The 17,811-nt window shown below is 46.2% G+C and overlaps 1 protein-coding gene across 1 annotated transcript; it reads left to right on the top strand.

Moving 5' to 3' along the window:
* The first annotated feature begins 4,512 nt into the window (after positions 1-4,512).
* Positions 4,513-12,361, top strand: LOC124504841 (stromelysin-1-like). The gene is made up of 10 exons (XM_047070426.1): positions 4,513-4,617; positions 5,380-5,624; positions 5,716-5,864; positions 5,989-6,114; positions 7,684-7,848; positions 8,035-8,182; positions 9,107-9,240; positions 9,664-9,823; positions 10,900-11,003; positions 12,261-12,361. The coding sequence occupies exons 1-10, from the start codon at positions 4,513-4,515 to the stop codon at positions 12,359-12,361; spliced, it is 1,437 nt and encodes a 478-aa protein (XP_046926382.1).
* The last annotated feature ends 5,450 nt before the right edge of the window (positions 12,362-17,811 follow it).

Genomic DNA, 17,811 nt, shown 5'->3' with positions numbered 1-17,811 from the left:
AATGTTTATTTATTTTTGAGAGACAGAGCACCAGCAGGGGAATGTCAGAGAGAGAGGGAGACACAGAATCCGAAGCAGGCTCCCGGCTGTGAGCTGTCAGCACGGAGCCCGACGTGGGGCTCAAACCCACAAACTGTGACATCATGACCTGAGCCGAATTCGGACGGATGCTTAACCAGCTGACCCACCCAGGCGCCCCAGCAAGTCTGTTTTCTAACAGAAAGATGGCCATGCCCCCACCGTGCCGTCGCCCCTGTGACCATCACATCAGAAAACGTGCTTCTCGGGCGTCTTTTCCATCGGTCGGAATATGCTGCCTGTCGGAGCACCACTCAAAACTTTAGTTCATGTTATTCTGTTTGCATAACTGGAATATTTATGCCAAGAACATTACAAAACACTCTCCTTCTTTCCATAATATCAGAGTTGCCCGGAGCCACATAAAGGCCGTTGCCACCGCCCAGGAATGTCAGTGATGGATTTCGACATTTTTACCACTCACATTGGGTGATCTGAGTCATTGTGCTCTCAGAAATGAAGAAAGACTGAGCCATCCACGTGCCCATGTTATCTGTTCCTAATTCCGTTTTCTGTTCTGGCTCAACTTCCAACTAAAATGTTTGGAAGTTTCTGGGGCAAAATACTTGTGAAAATTAGCATATGTGGTCAGATTTCAACTATGAAAAACATACATTAAAAAAACCCCGTTAGCAACATGCTTTATCCTATAATTCAAAGGAGGTATATTGCCTTATAAGTACTCCTTTCTGGCTGGTGAGATTCACAACTGTGGAAAAAAATGGATACAATTTTCTAAATTCCCCCTGATCATCATGATGTAAAAAACTAAAACTTAGAAGGAAGTACAGTAAAGCGTTCACTGTGTTTTTCTCTTTGTGGCATGACTATTTATGATTTCTTTTCTACTTTTAACTTTTTCTATATTCTGTATTTTCCTATAACAAGAATATGAAATTTTATTGAAAGACGTAAAACTTTATTTTAAACACTTTGTAGAAACATGGCTTCCCATCCCCAGCAGAATAAACTGACGTCTCAGCTGGAGACTAACGGGTTTCCACGAATGAGCTCCAACCTGCCTGCCCACAACTTCGTTTTTCACTTTTCATTACTACCCTTCACACACTTTTTATTCCAGTAAAAATTAATTCTGTCTTTTCCCAAACGGACGTTCAAATTTCTTGACTCTGCATAGTTGTTCCTTCTGTTTCCAGACTTTCCTCCGTGTCTGCTCCTCCATGGCTTTCTTTCAGTGGGCTTTTCCTGGAGGAAACATCTTCCCTTATGCACAATTCCCACACACCTCCTCTCTTTATTCCGTGCAGAGCTAATTATGCAGGAATCACCTCCGCTAGATGGCACCCTCCCTGTCTTTCTTCATTCCTTCATTTCATCTCCCCCTTCCTTGTTTCCTCTTTTTAAATAGATAATTCGGTCACGTTTTCTCTGAATTTCTCTTTTGCTTATTACCCCCAAATGTACACTCTTAGTTTGGGAGTCCTGAAACATTCAAGACGGAGACTCGGACACATGATAAATGAGTTTGGAGCCGAAGGGATGATTGTATCAGCTGGCCGCAGCAAGCCTCATGTATTATCTTGTCTCATTAGTCATGGAGAAGCGTGGTGAGTGGGAAGACAGAAAGGAGAAGTTATCGGGAGGAATGAGGCTTGCACTGACTGCCAGCTTTTGAACCCAAGTTTGGATCAGACCGAATTTAAGTTTCCTGCCAGGCCCGATCCCTTCAGGCTAGCTTTCCGCAACCTGCCGTCGTGTGGCCCTTGTACGTGTTCAGCCCTGTGATAAATGGTCATCCGGCGAATGGCCGTTCTCACTGCTGTGCTGGAAAAGCCAGTGTTTTTCTCCTCGTGTTCACAGATTCCCCTCTACCTTTGGGGTATTTATTCTCTGTCTCTTCCTTCTTTCTTCCACCCAGTTGCCTCATAACCTACCTATCTTCCTCATTAACGCATCGCCTTTTAAAATTTAATCTCCAAAATGCAAATTGACTCTCACCCATTGTCAGAAAATCCCTTGACGCTGCTATCTTGAGTATTTTACAGACAAAGGAACGAGGGATATGAGTACACAAGCCTTCGATTTATTCTTTACTAGAGAGACTCAAGATGATTGCCTGATTCTTTTCCGAAGACAGTGAAGCAAAAGAATTCAGTTAATAGGGTTTTCGGTAAATATGACATGTAGGTTCTGGGGATTTAGAAACATCTGCATGATTTGTGAGTATTTTTTTTAACTTTTCATTCACCTCTTTGCTTTTTCCTGTGAGCCCTTCATTCATAACTAATACATTAATGAATTCTGTCAGCAGTTCTGGGGTATCTGCTTTTCACCAGACACTATGCTCACCACTAGGAGCTCAGAGATGAACGAGGAGCCCCGGCGATGGAGGGGAGGCAGACAGGTCAACAGTCCGGCAGGAAAAATCCGCAAGAGACGTGGGTGCCAGGCACCACTAAGAAACCAAAAACGAACTCTTCTGGAGGCTCGAGACTTCCCGAGACCTCTCAGACGCCGTTTTATGAGGACAAACTCTGGACGAGCAGACTCTTGCGTTTATTTCAGGAACAACAGCGCGGCCCGTTGTGCCAATCCTGTTTGGACATCTGGGAAAATAAACATGATGTCTGTAAGGTTTCCCCGTAACCTTGAAATGTGTTTTCTGAGTTATGACACCAGAGAAAATGTAGAAAAAACCCTTGATCCAGAAGGAATTGAGACCTGTGCTTCACGTCCCCCCCCCCCACCTCCCCTGCCCACCCACCCGCTTCCCCAGTCCCAGCCCCCTCAGCTATGCTGACGTCAGTGAGGACCAGCGTTCCCCCTGATTTCGGTCAAGACGAGGTCCAAATTCTCTCCTCTGAAGGAATGAGGTGTCTTTCGACAGAATTGAGTCCGAACGCCAGTGTTCACACTCGATGCCCAGCCCCTGCCCGGTGGCCATCGGTCACCTGGGCACCTCCATCCAGGGTCTTACCACATCTCTGATGCACGTTCGATGAGCTACCCCTGGTGTTTATTCAGAAACAGACAAAAGGTAAAGCCAGTAAGGCATCGAGAGCAGCACTTGCCCTTACTGAATGTTCTGGACACGGACAGCACGTGGGTCATTTCACAGGTTCGCACTGGCCGGCCGTCTGTCGCATGGCCAGCGGATAGGCAAGCAGACAAAGGAAAACCAAAGTGTGGTGACGGATCAAATGTGCCCTCAGCCAACGTTTAGCAACTGCGAATTTCGCCCTCTAGGGTTTGCACGTCTCTCGCTGTTTTATTTTCCTAAGGGTAAGGGAGGTGGGTGGGTCGGGGAGAGGGGGCCGGAGGATTGTAAGACGTTCAACCAGGTCTCCCCCTGGGGATGTCTCCTGTCTTCCAGACGAGCACCTGTTACACAGCCCGCGTGAGCAGCACTCCGCAGGTCACAGAAGAGGAGTGAGAGGAAGGCAGGGGAGGGGAAGGGAGAGAAAGGGAAGAGGAGAGAAAAAACAGGTGAGCACCCTGGGGAGACCATTCAGGGTGGCTTTTGTTTTTTAAGTTCAAACTATCTACGAATTTGAATGGAAGGTGGAGGGAAAGGGATTGGAAGAGAGTAAGAAATGTGTAGGAGATACTGACAGAGAATTCCAGTCCTGCGCAAAGTAAATCATTCGATGCTGCCACTGTTTTTACAGAGCCCCTGTTCCAGGAAGGCCACCTGCCAATAAACCGGGCACAGACTCTCACAGACCAGAAGGTGAGCATAAACCGGGCACAGACCCACACAGACCAGAAGAGAATGATACACTCCCTTCTTCGCCATCTTTGTTCTCTCCTCCCCTTGAGCTTTCTCTCCTCAAAAACTAAGGAACCCAAGGAGATACCGATAGCACGTATTTCAAATCAAAGACTCAAAAACTGAACTCTCCCTTCCAGCTTTATTCTAGATCTTGCTTCTTCCGTTTTGACAGAAACTAATAAGACTCTAGCTACGGATGCACAGCTTTTCATTTACTCACATCTCATTACATTTGATTTTAAGTACGTTTTTCTTAAAATGAGACCGCATCTAGAAGTCCTACTCAATTCTGACTTTTTACCGAGTCAGCCTATTTCTCCTCTCAAACACCGCAAACAGAAATTGTCTAGTAAATTCCAGTCACTTTTTCTTTCCAGAATAAAAAAAAAAAAAAAAAAGCCCTAGTTTTCATCTTACGAAGACAGGAAGCATTTCCTGGAGCTTAATCACTGTTTTGATTTGCAAAATTGGAAAGGTTGAGAGAAATTAGTAAAGTAGGTTGTATCATCCTACTTTGGATTTGGAATTTTTGGACAGGGTCCTGCTGCCATTCGGATGAAAGCAGTCATGAGTCAAGCTGTGGGTGACCTAAACCAACACTGTTGCCCTATAAAAGTCAGGGCTCCATTCGGCGGACCCAGGAGAAGGTAGGCAGAGAGGAAAGCACTAAGACGACAAAGAGCCAAGGAGAGCCAGTGGAAATGCAGACTCTTCCGGCTCTACTGCTGCTCTGTGCGGCCGTGTGCTCAGCCTATCCAGTGGACAGAGCCGCAGAGGACAAGGACAGCAACATGGACCTCCTTCAGGTAATTGATGGACGCATCTCCCACAGGCATTGGCAGGGCCGAGTGGGAACACCACCCCTGCCTTCCATTCATAAACACACGGGATGCTTCGGGCTCACTGTGGAGGAGAAGTTCAGGAACAGGGGGTTAGGAAGTGTGGGATGTGGAGGGGTCTCCCCAGCCTACTGTGTCTCCTTTCATGCAGGAGCAAACAGAGGCCAGAAACTTTAGGTATTTGCCTAAGATCTTGACCCCCTGGGAGCAGCAACACTGGGGCTCGAGGGGCAGGAGTACAAGAGGAGGGTGTAATTAAATGCATCTTGCGATGGAACTTCTTTAGGTATTTTAATCCAGGGGAAGTTACGCTAGGTATTTACATGGCTAGTGTCGTGTTCGGACCCAGAGATCTGTCCAACTTTCTCTCGTAAGTCAGGTCCCCGGGGGAAGCACAAAGTAGAAAGTTGAAGGGCTTGAATAAGTGTAACTGAAACACAAATATGCCCAAAGAAGCCTTTTTGCTTTGTGTTTCTGCCTTAAGTTCATTAGATATTGGTCTCAGCTCCCACGCCATTGTCGTTGCTTGGGGAGTAGACTAAGCTCCAGACGTTAGTTGGTTACAGAGACAAAACAGACGCAGGGAAGAATCTGTAATTGAAGAGTGGAATGGAATATGACACTTATTCTGATTTTAGCAACTGGAGGAATACCGGAACTAGGTGAGGTCTGCAGCTGCCATTTGGTACGAAAGGCTAAAAATCATGACTATACTTACTACCCCACTAGCAATACCTGGAGAACTACTACGACCTCGCAAAGGATGTGAAACAGTTCGTCAGAAGAAGGGACAGCGGACCTGTCGTTAAAAAAATCCGAGAAATGCAGAAGTTCCTCGGGTTGGAGGTGACGGGGAAGCTGGACCCTGACACTCTGGCGATGATACGCAAGCCCCGGTGCGGCGTTCCCGACGTGGGCCAGTTCACCACCTTCCCTGGCCTGCCGAAGTGGAGGAAAACGCACCTCACCTACAGGTAACGGGTCCAAAGAGGTGTTCACATCACACTGTGATTTTACCAAGTACCATCACAGGAGAAAATAATCTCTTCAATTTTTTTCTTAAAGGATTGTGAATTACACACTGGATTTGCCGAGAGAGGCTGTTGACTCTGCCTTTGAGAAGGCTCTGAAAGCCTGGGAGGAGGTGACCCCACTTACTTTCTCCAAGATTTACGAAGGAGAGGCTGACATAATGATCTTTTTTGCAGTTAGAGGTAAAAACCAAAGACAATATGAAATGCATCCATTTATTTAGTGCTGTTGTGGGGGGTGGGGGTAGGAAGACTCCAAAGGTGTTTTAATTACCTGTCTTTCAAATAAAAACACTTTCTCCGTCAGAACATGGAGACTTTATCCCTTTTGATGGACCTGGAAATATTTTGGGTCATGCCTACGCGCCGGGGCCCGGCATCAATGGAGACGCTCACTTTGACGATGATGAGCAGTGGACAAAGGATACATCAGGTGAGTCGCACATCTCTCAGAATGATTTGGGTGGGTTATTTTTGTTGTTTGTTTTTTAGATTTAGAAAATTCTGAGAGGCTACAAATCTTCGAGAAGTGGTGTGTTCTAGATTTCCCCAATGGCTCAAGAAATAGAATGTATTTTTGTTTTGATCATTATTGAAAACACTTTCAGATGTCCAAAAAGTTTATTCTCTGTCTTGGTAAGCACGCTATGGAGGCAGCGTTAAAGTACTTCTTTGAGGACGATGGTTCTAGTATGACCTTAGGACCATCCTTAAGAGTATTTTCTCATTGCGTTGAATTGCAGATATCCAAGGGACCACGTGTTGCCTTGCCTCTGTGCTAACATGGGCCCTCGATAGTGCTTATATCCAAATTGGGGGAAATGTCTTCTATACTCTTCAAAATGGAGATGGGAGTTAAATTCCAGAAACTGAGGTCCCCGTTTAGGTTTTTCTGGTAAATCAGCCTTTTACTCTCTCTAGGTTAAGAGGAGTTTTTAGGGACTTGTTCTAAAGGGAGACACTAGCCCCCAAATACAATGCCCAATTTTTTTAGGTAGGACGGTATTTCTCAGTTCATAGCTGTATACTTTGAGGACTGACTTCCAACGTTTTCAAACAACTGGCTAAAACAAATAATACTAGCCTCTGAAATTTTCTGGGATTTATAATCAAAATGCAAACAGAATATCTATAGGGAGTACAAATGTGAGGTTAGTGCCGGATAAATTTCTTTGGTTTGATCGAATTAACAACTTCGTCCTGCAAAGTCACAAATGAGGACTTTAGTAGGATCACAAGTTACACAGATAATGCTCGCAAAAGTAAACTTGGCGTGTCAAACGTAATTACCCAACGATTTCCAATGTCAGCATCCTGGGTTTTTTTTTTTAATAATACACGGAAAAAGAAAATATGAATGCAGCTAGTGTTTGCATGGTCAAAGTCTCTTTTGTGACAAATGCTGGGCATGATTAGGCATGCTGTTTTAGACCAATCTTAACAAGCCCTATGACAATTATCATTACTAATATTTCCAGACCCAATGTGTACTTAATAATGATCCTGGGGTTGAAAAATTATGCAGGCAACAGTCTGCATACAAAAGTATGATTGTTTAGGGTTTCAGATTTGAGTTGAATAAATTGTGATTCCTTTAACTGAGACTATAACTGGCAAACATTAATACGTTGAGACAGAGTTTCGCTTTTCATTGACAAATGAAGAGAAATATTTATGAATGTGCTAAACAAGTGGGTCAGTTCCCTTCCGGAGTACGAGAAAGAGGACCTTGTTTTCATGAAGTAAATAGGCTTCTGAGGTGGGAGAGGGCAGTAGGTGGACACACTGGCTGTTTTGTCTCGAAGACTGATTTCGAGAATGAGAAGCATTAAAAAACGCTAGGCTTTCCGTTAAGTGTGTTATCAATCGATCAGTCAACCAAAAAACAAGGCAGAGAAGGCCCTCTGTGCTTCCAGTAAGTAAGCCAATAAAATACAGCTGACTTGTGTGATGTACATGTGCTTAAGGGATTAGGAACTATTATTTATGATTTCTTAAATAGGGACCAACTTATTCCTCGTTGCTGCTCATGAACTCGGCCATTCCCTGGGTCTCTATCACTCGGCCGACCCCACAGCTTTGATGTATCCCGTCTACAACCCGCGCACAGACCTGACCCGCTTCCGCCTTGCCCAAGATGATGTGAACGGCATCCAGTCCCTGTATGGTGAGTGATGCTGGAAAAAGGAGGCATTGGAGCTTTGCAGCCATGGTCTTCGGGAAAGCTTTAAAATGCTGCATAAAGCATTTGCAATTCGTCTCAACGCACTCAGAGAGTGTTTGGAAAGCATAGAAATCGACAGAAGCATCCCATTTCGCCTCATGTTTGATCCCCCACATCTGTTTCCTTTAGGACCTCCCCCTATGTCATCCCCTGATGGCCCTGCGGGGCCCACGGAATCTGTGCCTCCAGAACCTGGGACACCAGCCACGTGCGATCCTGCTTTGTCCTTCGATGCCGTCAGCTCTCTGAGGGGAGAAATCCTGTTCTTTAAAGACAGGTCAGACCAGAAGATTCTATTTCCCTATCTATTCTTTTGACGTACATTCTTGTCCTCTCCTTGTTGTTCCTATAAGTCACGCTCGCTTGGTTTTCAAAAGTCCAACTTCAGAATCGCAACTTTATCTTCACCTCCTTTAAAAATGGAGTCAGGAGAGTGTTACATTGAATCAATAATTTCCTGTCTGCCGGATACACATGCACTTAAGAGAACATTCAAGCTGCACAAACAGGCAGAAAGTAGACAGCACGTCTCCCTCACCACACTAATCTGGGTTCCCTAGGGTATCCCCGTACTCAAGGACCCCTGTGCATCCTTCCAGAAGGTTTCCATGCATATACCAAAAAATACTTACAGACACAGATACGCACATGCACACACCGGTCTGTCTTTTCAGAAATGTAGACCACGGGGCACCTGGATGGCTCAGTTGGTTAAGTGTCTGGCTTTGGTTCAGGTCGTGATCTTACGGTTCGTGGGTTCGAGCCCCAAGTCAGGCTCTGTGCTGACAGCTCAGAGCCTGGAGCCTGCTTCGGAGTCTGTGTCTCCCTCTCTCTCTGCCCCTCCCCTGCTCGTGCTGTGTCTCTCTCTCAAAAATACATAAACATTAAAAAAAAAAGAAAAAAGAAAATGTAAGCCATGTTGTCGCACACACAGCAGTGTGTGTGAATTGTAGGTATTTAGAGGTTACACTTGGCTAATTAATTTCGCCACAGGATCACTTTTCTTTGCCAGGAGGTCTGGTGCAGGCTTCCCGGGAGAAAGAAAACATATTTTCCCATTGGAAGTACACCTAATTTCTGCCTGTCATCCAGCCAGACGATGAGAGAATGCGGGAAGATGGGTGAGGCAGGTCAATGAGAAAAATGTGCTACAGGCGAAGGTCTGGGTTTCAGTTTTCATTTCTTTTTATTCATATTGCAGACATTTTTGGCGCAAATCCCTCAGGACGCCTGAACCTGGGTTTTATTTGATCTCCTCGTTTTGGCCATCTCTACCTTCGGGCTTGGACGCCGCATACGAAGAGACTAGCAAGGATATCGTTTTCACTTTCAAAGGTAATTATTATACGATAATTTCTCTAACTTGTTGAAATAAACCCTTTCACGGGAAAATTGAATAGGACTTTGATTTTCTCTACTATCACAAATTGTGTCTACATTGTTGCTCTCAGGTAATGAAGAAGGGAAGGGATGTTATTTTCTTTATGTTTTACAAATGATAGAAACGAACATAGCAACATACATGACTCAGAGTTGTAAATTCCCTTCTTTGATTTGTGTTCATTCATTCAATCCACACATTGTCGTTCAATGCCCACTTTGAGCCGGGGATTACATTTTTACTATGAAAACCAAAGGCGCTAACAAGTATTTCTAAAACTCAAAGGCTTAACTTTTACAAATTCAATGCGTTTACAAGTAATTAGGTAAATAATGTAGAAATAATGAAGTAATTCCGTGAGTTATTTTTCTTAACAGGAAATCAGTTCTGGGCCATCAGAGGAACCGAGGTACAAGCAGGTTATCCGAAAGGCATCCACACCCTGGGTTTTCCTCCGAGTGTAACGAAAATAGATGCTGCTCTTTTTGATAAGGAAAAGGAGAAAACGTACTTCTTTGTAGAGGACAAATACTGGCGGTAAGACGCGGTTGGAATGACTCTGTATGGAGCCTGCTTAGGGACGTTAGGTTCTTTCCCTGAGGGACCCCCACCTCACTCTCAGCCCTGCTTCCGTCTCACCGAGGAGGACGGATACACGCCTACTTTCCAACGCAGCAGCGCCTGGTAATCGGCATTTCTTAAGCGCTCCTGCCTTGAGCCCTTGTGCCACAGGCTGGACCTTCCCTCTGCTGTTGCCCCACCCGCCTGGACGGCCTCTTCTCTCCTCCGCCCCTCCCCCCAGCCCACTCCCCCTAAAGTCCTGGCTCGAGTCCCCCCCCCCCCCCCCCACGGACCTTCCCTGCCGGACTCCAAACCCAGATGGGTTTGAAAGAAGCCTCAAGAACCCAGGCCACAGTTTAGCATTCCTTTCCTGTGGACTCACTGCCTCCCTGGGTGTTTGTCTCATCTTCCCAAATTTACCCTATGATTGTGAAGGGCTTCCCTGAAGCTCCACCCCTCATTAGTGCTGCCTGTTTAAGTTTTATGGATAGAACCGAGGACTCACACAGAGGCTGATTCCTGGGCCGACCGCCCACACAACTGGGCAGACCAACCAAGGTCCAGCCCCCGAGTCCAAAACACATTCCCTGTGATTTCCTCCTCGCCACTCCGCCTTTTCCTAACAGGCTGCCGTAGGAGATCCAGATGTGCAGGGTGGGGAGGACGTATAGGAGTCAAGCATGCTGGAGAGCTTGAGATGTGTATTCGAGATAAATGAGCCAATTCGCTTCATGTACCTGTTCGTACATACCTTCGTGTCTTTGTGGTTGAAAGACGATTAAGGTTCTCTCTGTCCAGCCTTAAGAAATACGGTAACAAACACCTTCCAGATCGGGCTGTTGACTCTGGTCCTGGTGGAGATACGGCTCTAAGAACTAAGTGTGCAGTTCCATTCAAGTCCCGTATTTCTGTAGTGCTAAACGCGTTTGACATTTCTTTGCAGTACTTAGAAAGTTCACTAGAATTCCGCATGAAACCAAACATGACTTAAGAACGTGGGTAACGAAAACGTGGCCTCCGTGCAATGCTGAGCTGTGTTTCTTTGGATGCAGATTTGATGAGAAGATACAGTCCATGGAGCCACACTTTCCCAAGAAAATAGCAGACGACTTTCCAGGGGTTGACTCGAAGGTTGATGCTGCTTTTGAAGCATTTGGTAAGAGGGTACTTGCTCCGTTGGCAACGGGCCACTCGGTGTCAGAGGGAAGAGGGCAGCTGGATTGACTTGTGATGACGGGTTTCCTTTAACCAGTTTCCACCTCCCTCCCCTAGATTTCAATTAGCAGTTCTGTACCACTTCTATGACGACTTTATATAGTACGTTGATTTGAATCAGAACAATAATCAACGCAAATCCCTATATTTTGTCCGTGTGGATAAAACCCAAGTGCTTGAGAGTCACTTCCTCACCTCTAGAGCTGTTGTCTTTCAGATTCCCATGTCGTTATAAAACCCCTCGGGGGTGTGGCCAAGTTTCTTAACTGGCTGGCTTTCTCCTCCCCTCCATCCTGTTGGGAGATTTTCCTGAGTAGTCATCAGCCATTGCCCACAGGGCTCACTTGCAAATACAGTAAAACCTTGGATTGTGAGTAACTTGTTCTGCGTGTATTCCGCAAGACAAGCGAACATTTCTAATACATTTTAACCTGATACACGAGTGATGTCTTGCAATACGAGTAGTACATGATGCCGAATGTCATATGATCGCAACTGAGCCAATGGTCCTTGCAGTTCGGTTTGATGTACGACTGCTTTGGATGACAAGCATGATTCTGGAACAAACTATGCTCACAAACCAAGGCATTAGTGTCATTGCTTTGGCGTGTGCACAAGGTTTTTTAAAAAGATACATTTTTTTGCCCTAATCAAAGAGAGATGGCTGGTGGCTGGTGATCCTTCTCGAAAGGTAACCCAAGCACCATGATGGAAGAGCCGTAAAGGGTCCTGTGGTGTTTGGAAAGAGTTTCTGTGCTTCTCTGGGGCCACACGTGACCCTCAGGCTATGAAGCGAGGAAAGGGGAGGAGGGCTGTCAGGAAAAACGAAAGTAAAGAGATCACAGTTTCCACAGAAGCAGAGAGTTTTGTCTGATCAGAGCAGAATAACCTGATGACCCGAACCTGGGTTTACTGCCAGAATGCGCTGGAATGGAGTGCCGTCTCCAACCCGCCCAGGGGTGACCTCGGGCAAGCAGATTGTGAGCCTTCACCTGCTCATCTATAGAATGGACTTAGATACACTTCCCTCATAGGATTGTTGCAGAAATCAATCTAAAACGCTTACCATCGTCCCTGACACATAGTGAAACTCCATAAACGCTCTGTAATTTTCATCATCTACTATTCTGAGTTCTGCATGTTGCCAACTTCTGTTTTTGAACAGATATCCCCTTATCTCCCTTGTCCGCACTTCCAGGGTTTTACTATTTCTTCAGCGGATCTTCGCAGTTGGAGTTTGACCCCAACGCAAAGAAAGTGACACACGTGTTGAAGACCAACAGCTGGTTGAACTGTTGACGTGTCTAGAAGCACCACGTGGGCATTGGAAGGGAAGCCGAAGATTCTTCACCTGAGTCTCTGTGAACCGAAACGGTTCGCTTCCTGCTGCACATGCACTGACAGAGCACGAGTATAAGCTGCGTGTCTGGCCGGTCAGCCTCACCTATGACGGGCCCTTCAAGCAGGCTGCTGGGCGCGCACTTGGGTCACACGGAGCAGCTTCCCCAGGGGAAGGGAGAGCACTCGTGTGCGAGACGACTGACTGGATATAGACTGTTTGCTTGTTATTTAATAAAGATGATCAGCCATTTGCTTTATTGTTTCGTTTCTTCGAGAATGAGTCGTCCTCACAATCTCGGGTGGGGTAGGGGCGAAACAGAAGGCAGCTGAGATTCTTGGCCAGTGGTGTCAGTACTAGGGTCTCCATGGCGGCAGCCTCACCGTGAGCCCATCCTGAACTGAAGACAATGTGCCCCTTGTCCTCCCCTGGTGTCCGACGAAGAGGTGTCCCTATGTCCACCCCCCAGACATCGTATGTGTTCCTGCTATACCCCAGGAGAAGGATCTAGGGAAGTGATCTTGCAGGGAAGGCTCTAGAGAAAACTGTGAAGCGGGATCCTACGGTTAGCACAAGTCACCTCGTTCGTGCACTTTATTTTTCAGGTGGAGAAAATCCAACACACCCGCTCTTCATCTTTTCCTTTGACGTATCTGTTCCCTCTGTGGAGCCCCTTTGCCTGACCTCGTGGTCTGCTCGTGTCCACCCACACATGAAAGTATCCTCTTGTACTCATTTTGTGGCTGTCTGTGCGAGAAGTCCACGGGCAAATGCTTATCCTGAGGTAGATTTATTGCCCCTAAGTGGCATGTCTGGGCAACCACACAGTAAGAGCGTACTCACACTTTAACTTGCTCATTGGGGAATAATTTGTCGATCATATTCCGTGTGCCAGGCACTGTGCTGGGTTGTAGGCATCGGGATCTCAGAAAATGGACACAGCCCTGCCCTCATCAAGATTATAATCCGGCAAGAAAAAATATATGCAGATAGCCACAAACATGTACATGCAACCATCAATGTAATAAAAGTCATAAAGGAAAACCATCGGTGTCTTTGACAGAATAATAGGGAGACCTACTCTGCTTTGGGCTGCTTTGAACGTTTGAGGCAATGGCACTGGGGAGGTTTTGAGGGAGGTGTGAAACCGGGTGAGGGGATCGTGGCTGGGACTGAAGCGGTCACACTGCAGAGTCAGACAAGAATACGGAAGAGAGCAGGACTTCACGATGGGGCTAAGAAGAGAAGTAATTCCCAGATGGCCTCCTAGAGCCTAAGGACAAATGTCACAGATGGTGGCAGCTTTGCTGAGGTGGGGGACGACTTGGAGACGCACAGCTTTGTGAGGAAAAGGTAAGAATTGGGAAGAGTTGCTTAGGTTTTCCAAGTTTTGAAATGTCCGTGACATATCCAGGTAGGCCATGACATAAGGAGTCTACACTGGAAAGAGGAGGCACAGTGACTGTGGGAGGTGATGGGTGTGGACCACACCCACGGTGGTGACCATTTTGTAATATGGACATGTATGGAGTCTTCACCTCGCGCACCTAAAATGAGTACAATGTTGTATGTCGATTGTATCTCAAATTAAAAATAGATCTACCCTATGACCCAGCAAGAGCACTGCTAGGAATTGACCCAAGGGATACAGGAGTGCTGATGCACAGGGGCACTTGTACCCCAGTGTTTATAGCAGCACTCTCGACAATGGCCAAATTATGGAAAGAGCCTAAATGTCCATCAACCGACGAATGGATAAAGAAGATGTGGTTTATATATACAATGGAATACTACTTGGCAATGCGAAAGAATGAAATCTACCCATTTGTAGCAACGTGGATGGAACTGGAGAGTGTGATGCTAAGTGAAATAAGTCCTACAGAGAAAAATACCATATGTTTTCACTCTTATGTGGATCTTGAGAAACTTAACGGAAGGCCATGGGGGAGGGGAAGGGGGAGAAAAAGTTACAGAGAGGGAAGGAGGCAAACCGTAAGAGACTCGTAAAAGCTGAGGATAAACCGAGGGTTGATGGGGGGTGGGGGAGAGGGGAAAGTGGGTGATGGGCACTGAGGAGGGCACCTGTTGGGATGAGCACTGGGTGTCGTATGGAAACCAATGTGACAATAAATTTCATGTTAAAAAAAAGGGGGAGGTATCAATATACGGATTGTCAGCATTTAGATCCTCCTTAAAACCATGAATACAAAAGAGACTACATGTGAGATTGCATTTTGCTAGGAATTGAGCATTTCTTTATCTCAAAATCACCTGAATTTATCAAGTTTTTTTCTTTTTTCTTTTCTTTCCCTTTTTTTTTTTTTTTCTGCAGGGTCCTATGTGGTCACAACACAATTCCAAAAGGTAGAAAACTGCAGAGTTAACCTTTCTCACACCCATCACCGACAGCTAGTGCATTTTTTCTGAGACCACCATGGAGAGCTATTCTGACCCGGCCCCTGCCCTCATCGAGATCACAGTCCAGCAAGAAAGAGCGCATGCAAATAACCACAGGCACGTACACGCAGCTTTCAGAGCTGTTTTGTAGAGACGCAAACATCAACACTGTCTCTTGAAACTAAAATGGTGGCGTGCAAATTCGCACTGCTGTTTGCTATTTTCACTTAACGCATCTTGGCAACCATTCCACACAAGTACATGCTTCATCCTCTCGCTGGCCGCCGTCTATGACCTAAACACGTAATTTGTGTATTCAGTCCCCTCTCGGTGACTAAATCAATACTTCAATAAATGCATACATCGAAGAAATGAAATTTAAAAATACAACGTCATCAAAAGTGAAGAAAATAAATATAGCTGACATAAATAGAAATATTCTATCAGGAAAATAATTTAATGATATATAAAATATACATTTGAAAAATATACTTGAATATAATTTGTTTGAAATCAAAAATAGAAAGTGCATCAAATAAAATTATGTGGACGCGTAGATTATTTTCGGCTGGCGACGTATCAGTAGGTTATGTTCAATATTTGACTGTCCTTCCCATACACGTACTTGTGCATCTGGTGAAAAAGTCAGCCTCCAAAGCCTGCGCAGAGAGGGAGGAGCAGGGGGCCTGGTGGGGGGGGTCTCCACCCTGCAGGTCGCTGCACCCCATCTACTCCAGCAGTGCGGGTGCAGCGACGAAGCTAAATGCTGGCTGAAAGGGCACAAACATTGGCAGGTTGGGATGCCTTGGGTTACGGGTAGCAGTAACTGCCGACTGGCTTAAAAATGAGAGAGTTTATCAAAAAGACAAAAGAAAAGTGTTGGTGAGGGTGTGAAGAGAGGGAATCCGTTGTGCAGCGTTGGTGGGGGTGCAAACGGGTGCAGCCGCTGCGGAAAACAGTGTGGAGGCTCCTCAAGACGTTCAAGATAGAACTACCTTACCATCTCTACTCTGCTACCACACTGCAGTGCAGCAAATCCACTTCCGGGTGTGTATCCCGAGGAATGAAATCAATATTTCAAAGAGATACCTGAATTCCCACCGTCCTTGCAGCATGAGTCACGACGGCCAGCACAGAAATAGCCTAGGTGTCCTCTGATGGGTGATTGGATAAAGAAAATGTCGTATGTATACACAATGGGATACCATTTTTTTTTTTTTAGTTTCTATTTTGTTTGAGAGAAAGAGAGAGAGCACGTGCACAAGTCGGGGAGAGGGGCAGAGGGAGAGGGAAAGAGGGCGGGCTCAGCATGGAGCCCGACACGAGGCTCAATCTCACAACCCTGGGATCATGACCTGAGCTGAAATCAGAGTCAAAATGCAAAAATCAACGAACTGAGTTGCTGCTCAACTGACTGAGCCACCCAGGCACCCCCACAATGGAATATTATTAAGCCCTGAAAAAAAAGGGAGATTCTGCCATTTACGACAACACAGATGAAACTCAAGGACATTATGCTAAGTGAAATCCGCCGGACAGAAAAACAGAAACACCGCATAATCTTACTTAGATGTGAAATCAGAAAAAAAAATAATTGTCAACCTCAAAAAAGCAGAGAGAAGAATGGTGGTTGCCAGGGACCAAGGGGGTGGAGGAAATAGGGAGATTTTGGTGATGGGATAGAAAATTTCGGTTATGTGAGACGAATAGGTTCCAGAGAGATGAGGTACCACGTGGTGACCACGGCTACTAACTCTGTATTGTAGACTTGAAATTTGCTGAAGGTAGATCCTCACTGTTCTCACCACACAAACCCACAATAAAAGGTGACTCTGTGAGGTGGTGGATGTGTTAATTAGCTTGACCGTAGTGATCCTTTCACGATGTGTACAAATATGCAAACACCGTGCTGTATATATACCTTAAATATACAGCGTTTTTGTTTGTCAATCGTACCTCACGACAACTCGGGAAAAATGTTAAGAAGTAAAACAATGAAAGTAAAAATAAAAGAGCTTGAGGACTCACATTACTTAAAAGCACAGCGGTCGTGGAGATGGTGGCTTCGCTGCGATTGTGGCCCCAGCTCCCTCCCCGCACTCTGGTCCCCCTGCTGGCCGGCAGGTGAGCCGCACCTTCACCCTGGTGCTCCTCAGGGTGGGGGGTGACGCCTGTGATAGCTCCCCGGGCGTCAGACCTCCCGCCATTAAGCAAGCTGACCACAAACCACACTGCTGAGCCGCCCCTGTCTGGATCTTTTGTAATGGTGGGGTCATCCCGTAACGGTCACCGTGGTGAAGAAGAGCCATCTCACCCAGCCACGGTGCCGCAGCAGTGGGGTCGGGGGAGACACTGAGGCAGAAATCTGGGTCCATCCACCACAAAGAGGCTTGCACAGGTGAGAAAGTGGAAGCACTACGTACAGATAATGCTTCGAAGTTGGGCTGGGAGGGAGGGAAACAATATACATGTTCCTTGTCCTACCAGACCTGATTCACATCCTTCTGTGTGTCTTTGCTGGTTTAGGGAACTGGAACCAAGCAACTGTTCACTTGCTGAACGCCTGGATTTTCCAGGCACTGCCCAGGGCTTGATGTGAAGCGTCCATTTAGTCTTTGTAAGGACCGTTGGGTCGGGGCCGTGTTTCCATCGTGCAGAAACCCAAGTTGAGAGCAGCTCAGGGACTCTGCCACGGTCACAGAGCAAGTAGCAGAGTCAGGACCTGATTTCCCTTCTTCCTGGTCCAAAGATCATGTTCTTATTTTGTCTAGAGTAACCGACAATAACCCAGCCCAGATGGCCATATCTTATTGAGTTTAGACTCTGCTCTGAACTAGACGTTGTGCTCTATCATACCGCACGACCACGGAGAGGAAGCTGATTCTTCCTCAGTCCTACAATTTAAGACCCTCACGGCCCGAAGGCCAAGGTTCTTGCATCTACATCTGACATCTGGCCTTTCTAAATTCCCCTGTGCTATCCGACATTATAACGGACAATGGGGGACCTCACA

The sequence above is a fragment of the Lynx rufus genome, unplaced genomic scaffold (assembly GCF_022079265.1).
Source record: "Lynx rufus isolate CCGP_SWC_20201006 ecotype Redwood Valley unplaced genomic scaffold, mLynRuf1.p SCAF_9, whole genome shotgun sequence".
Lineage (NCBI taxonomy): Eukaryota > Metazoa > Chordata > Mammalia > Carnivora > Felidae > Lynx > Lynx rufus.
Note: the sequence above shows the minus strand (reverse complement) of the source record. Positions and strands in the feature narration are given on the sequence as shown.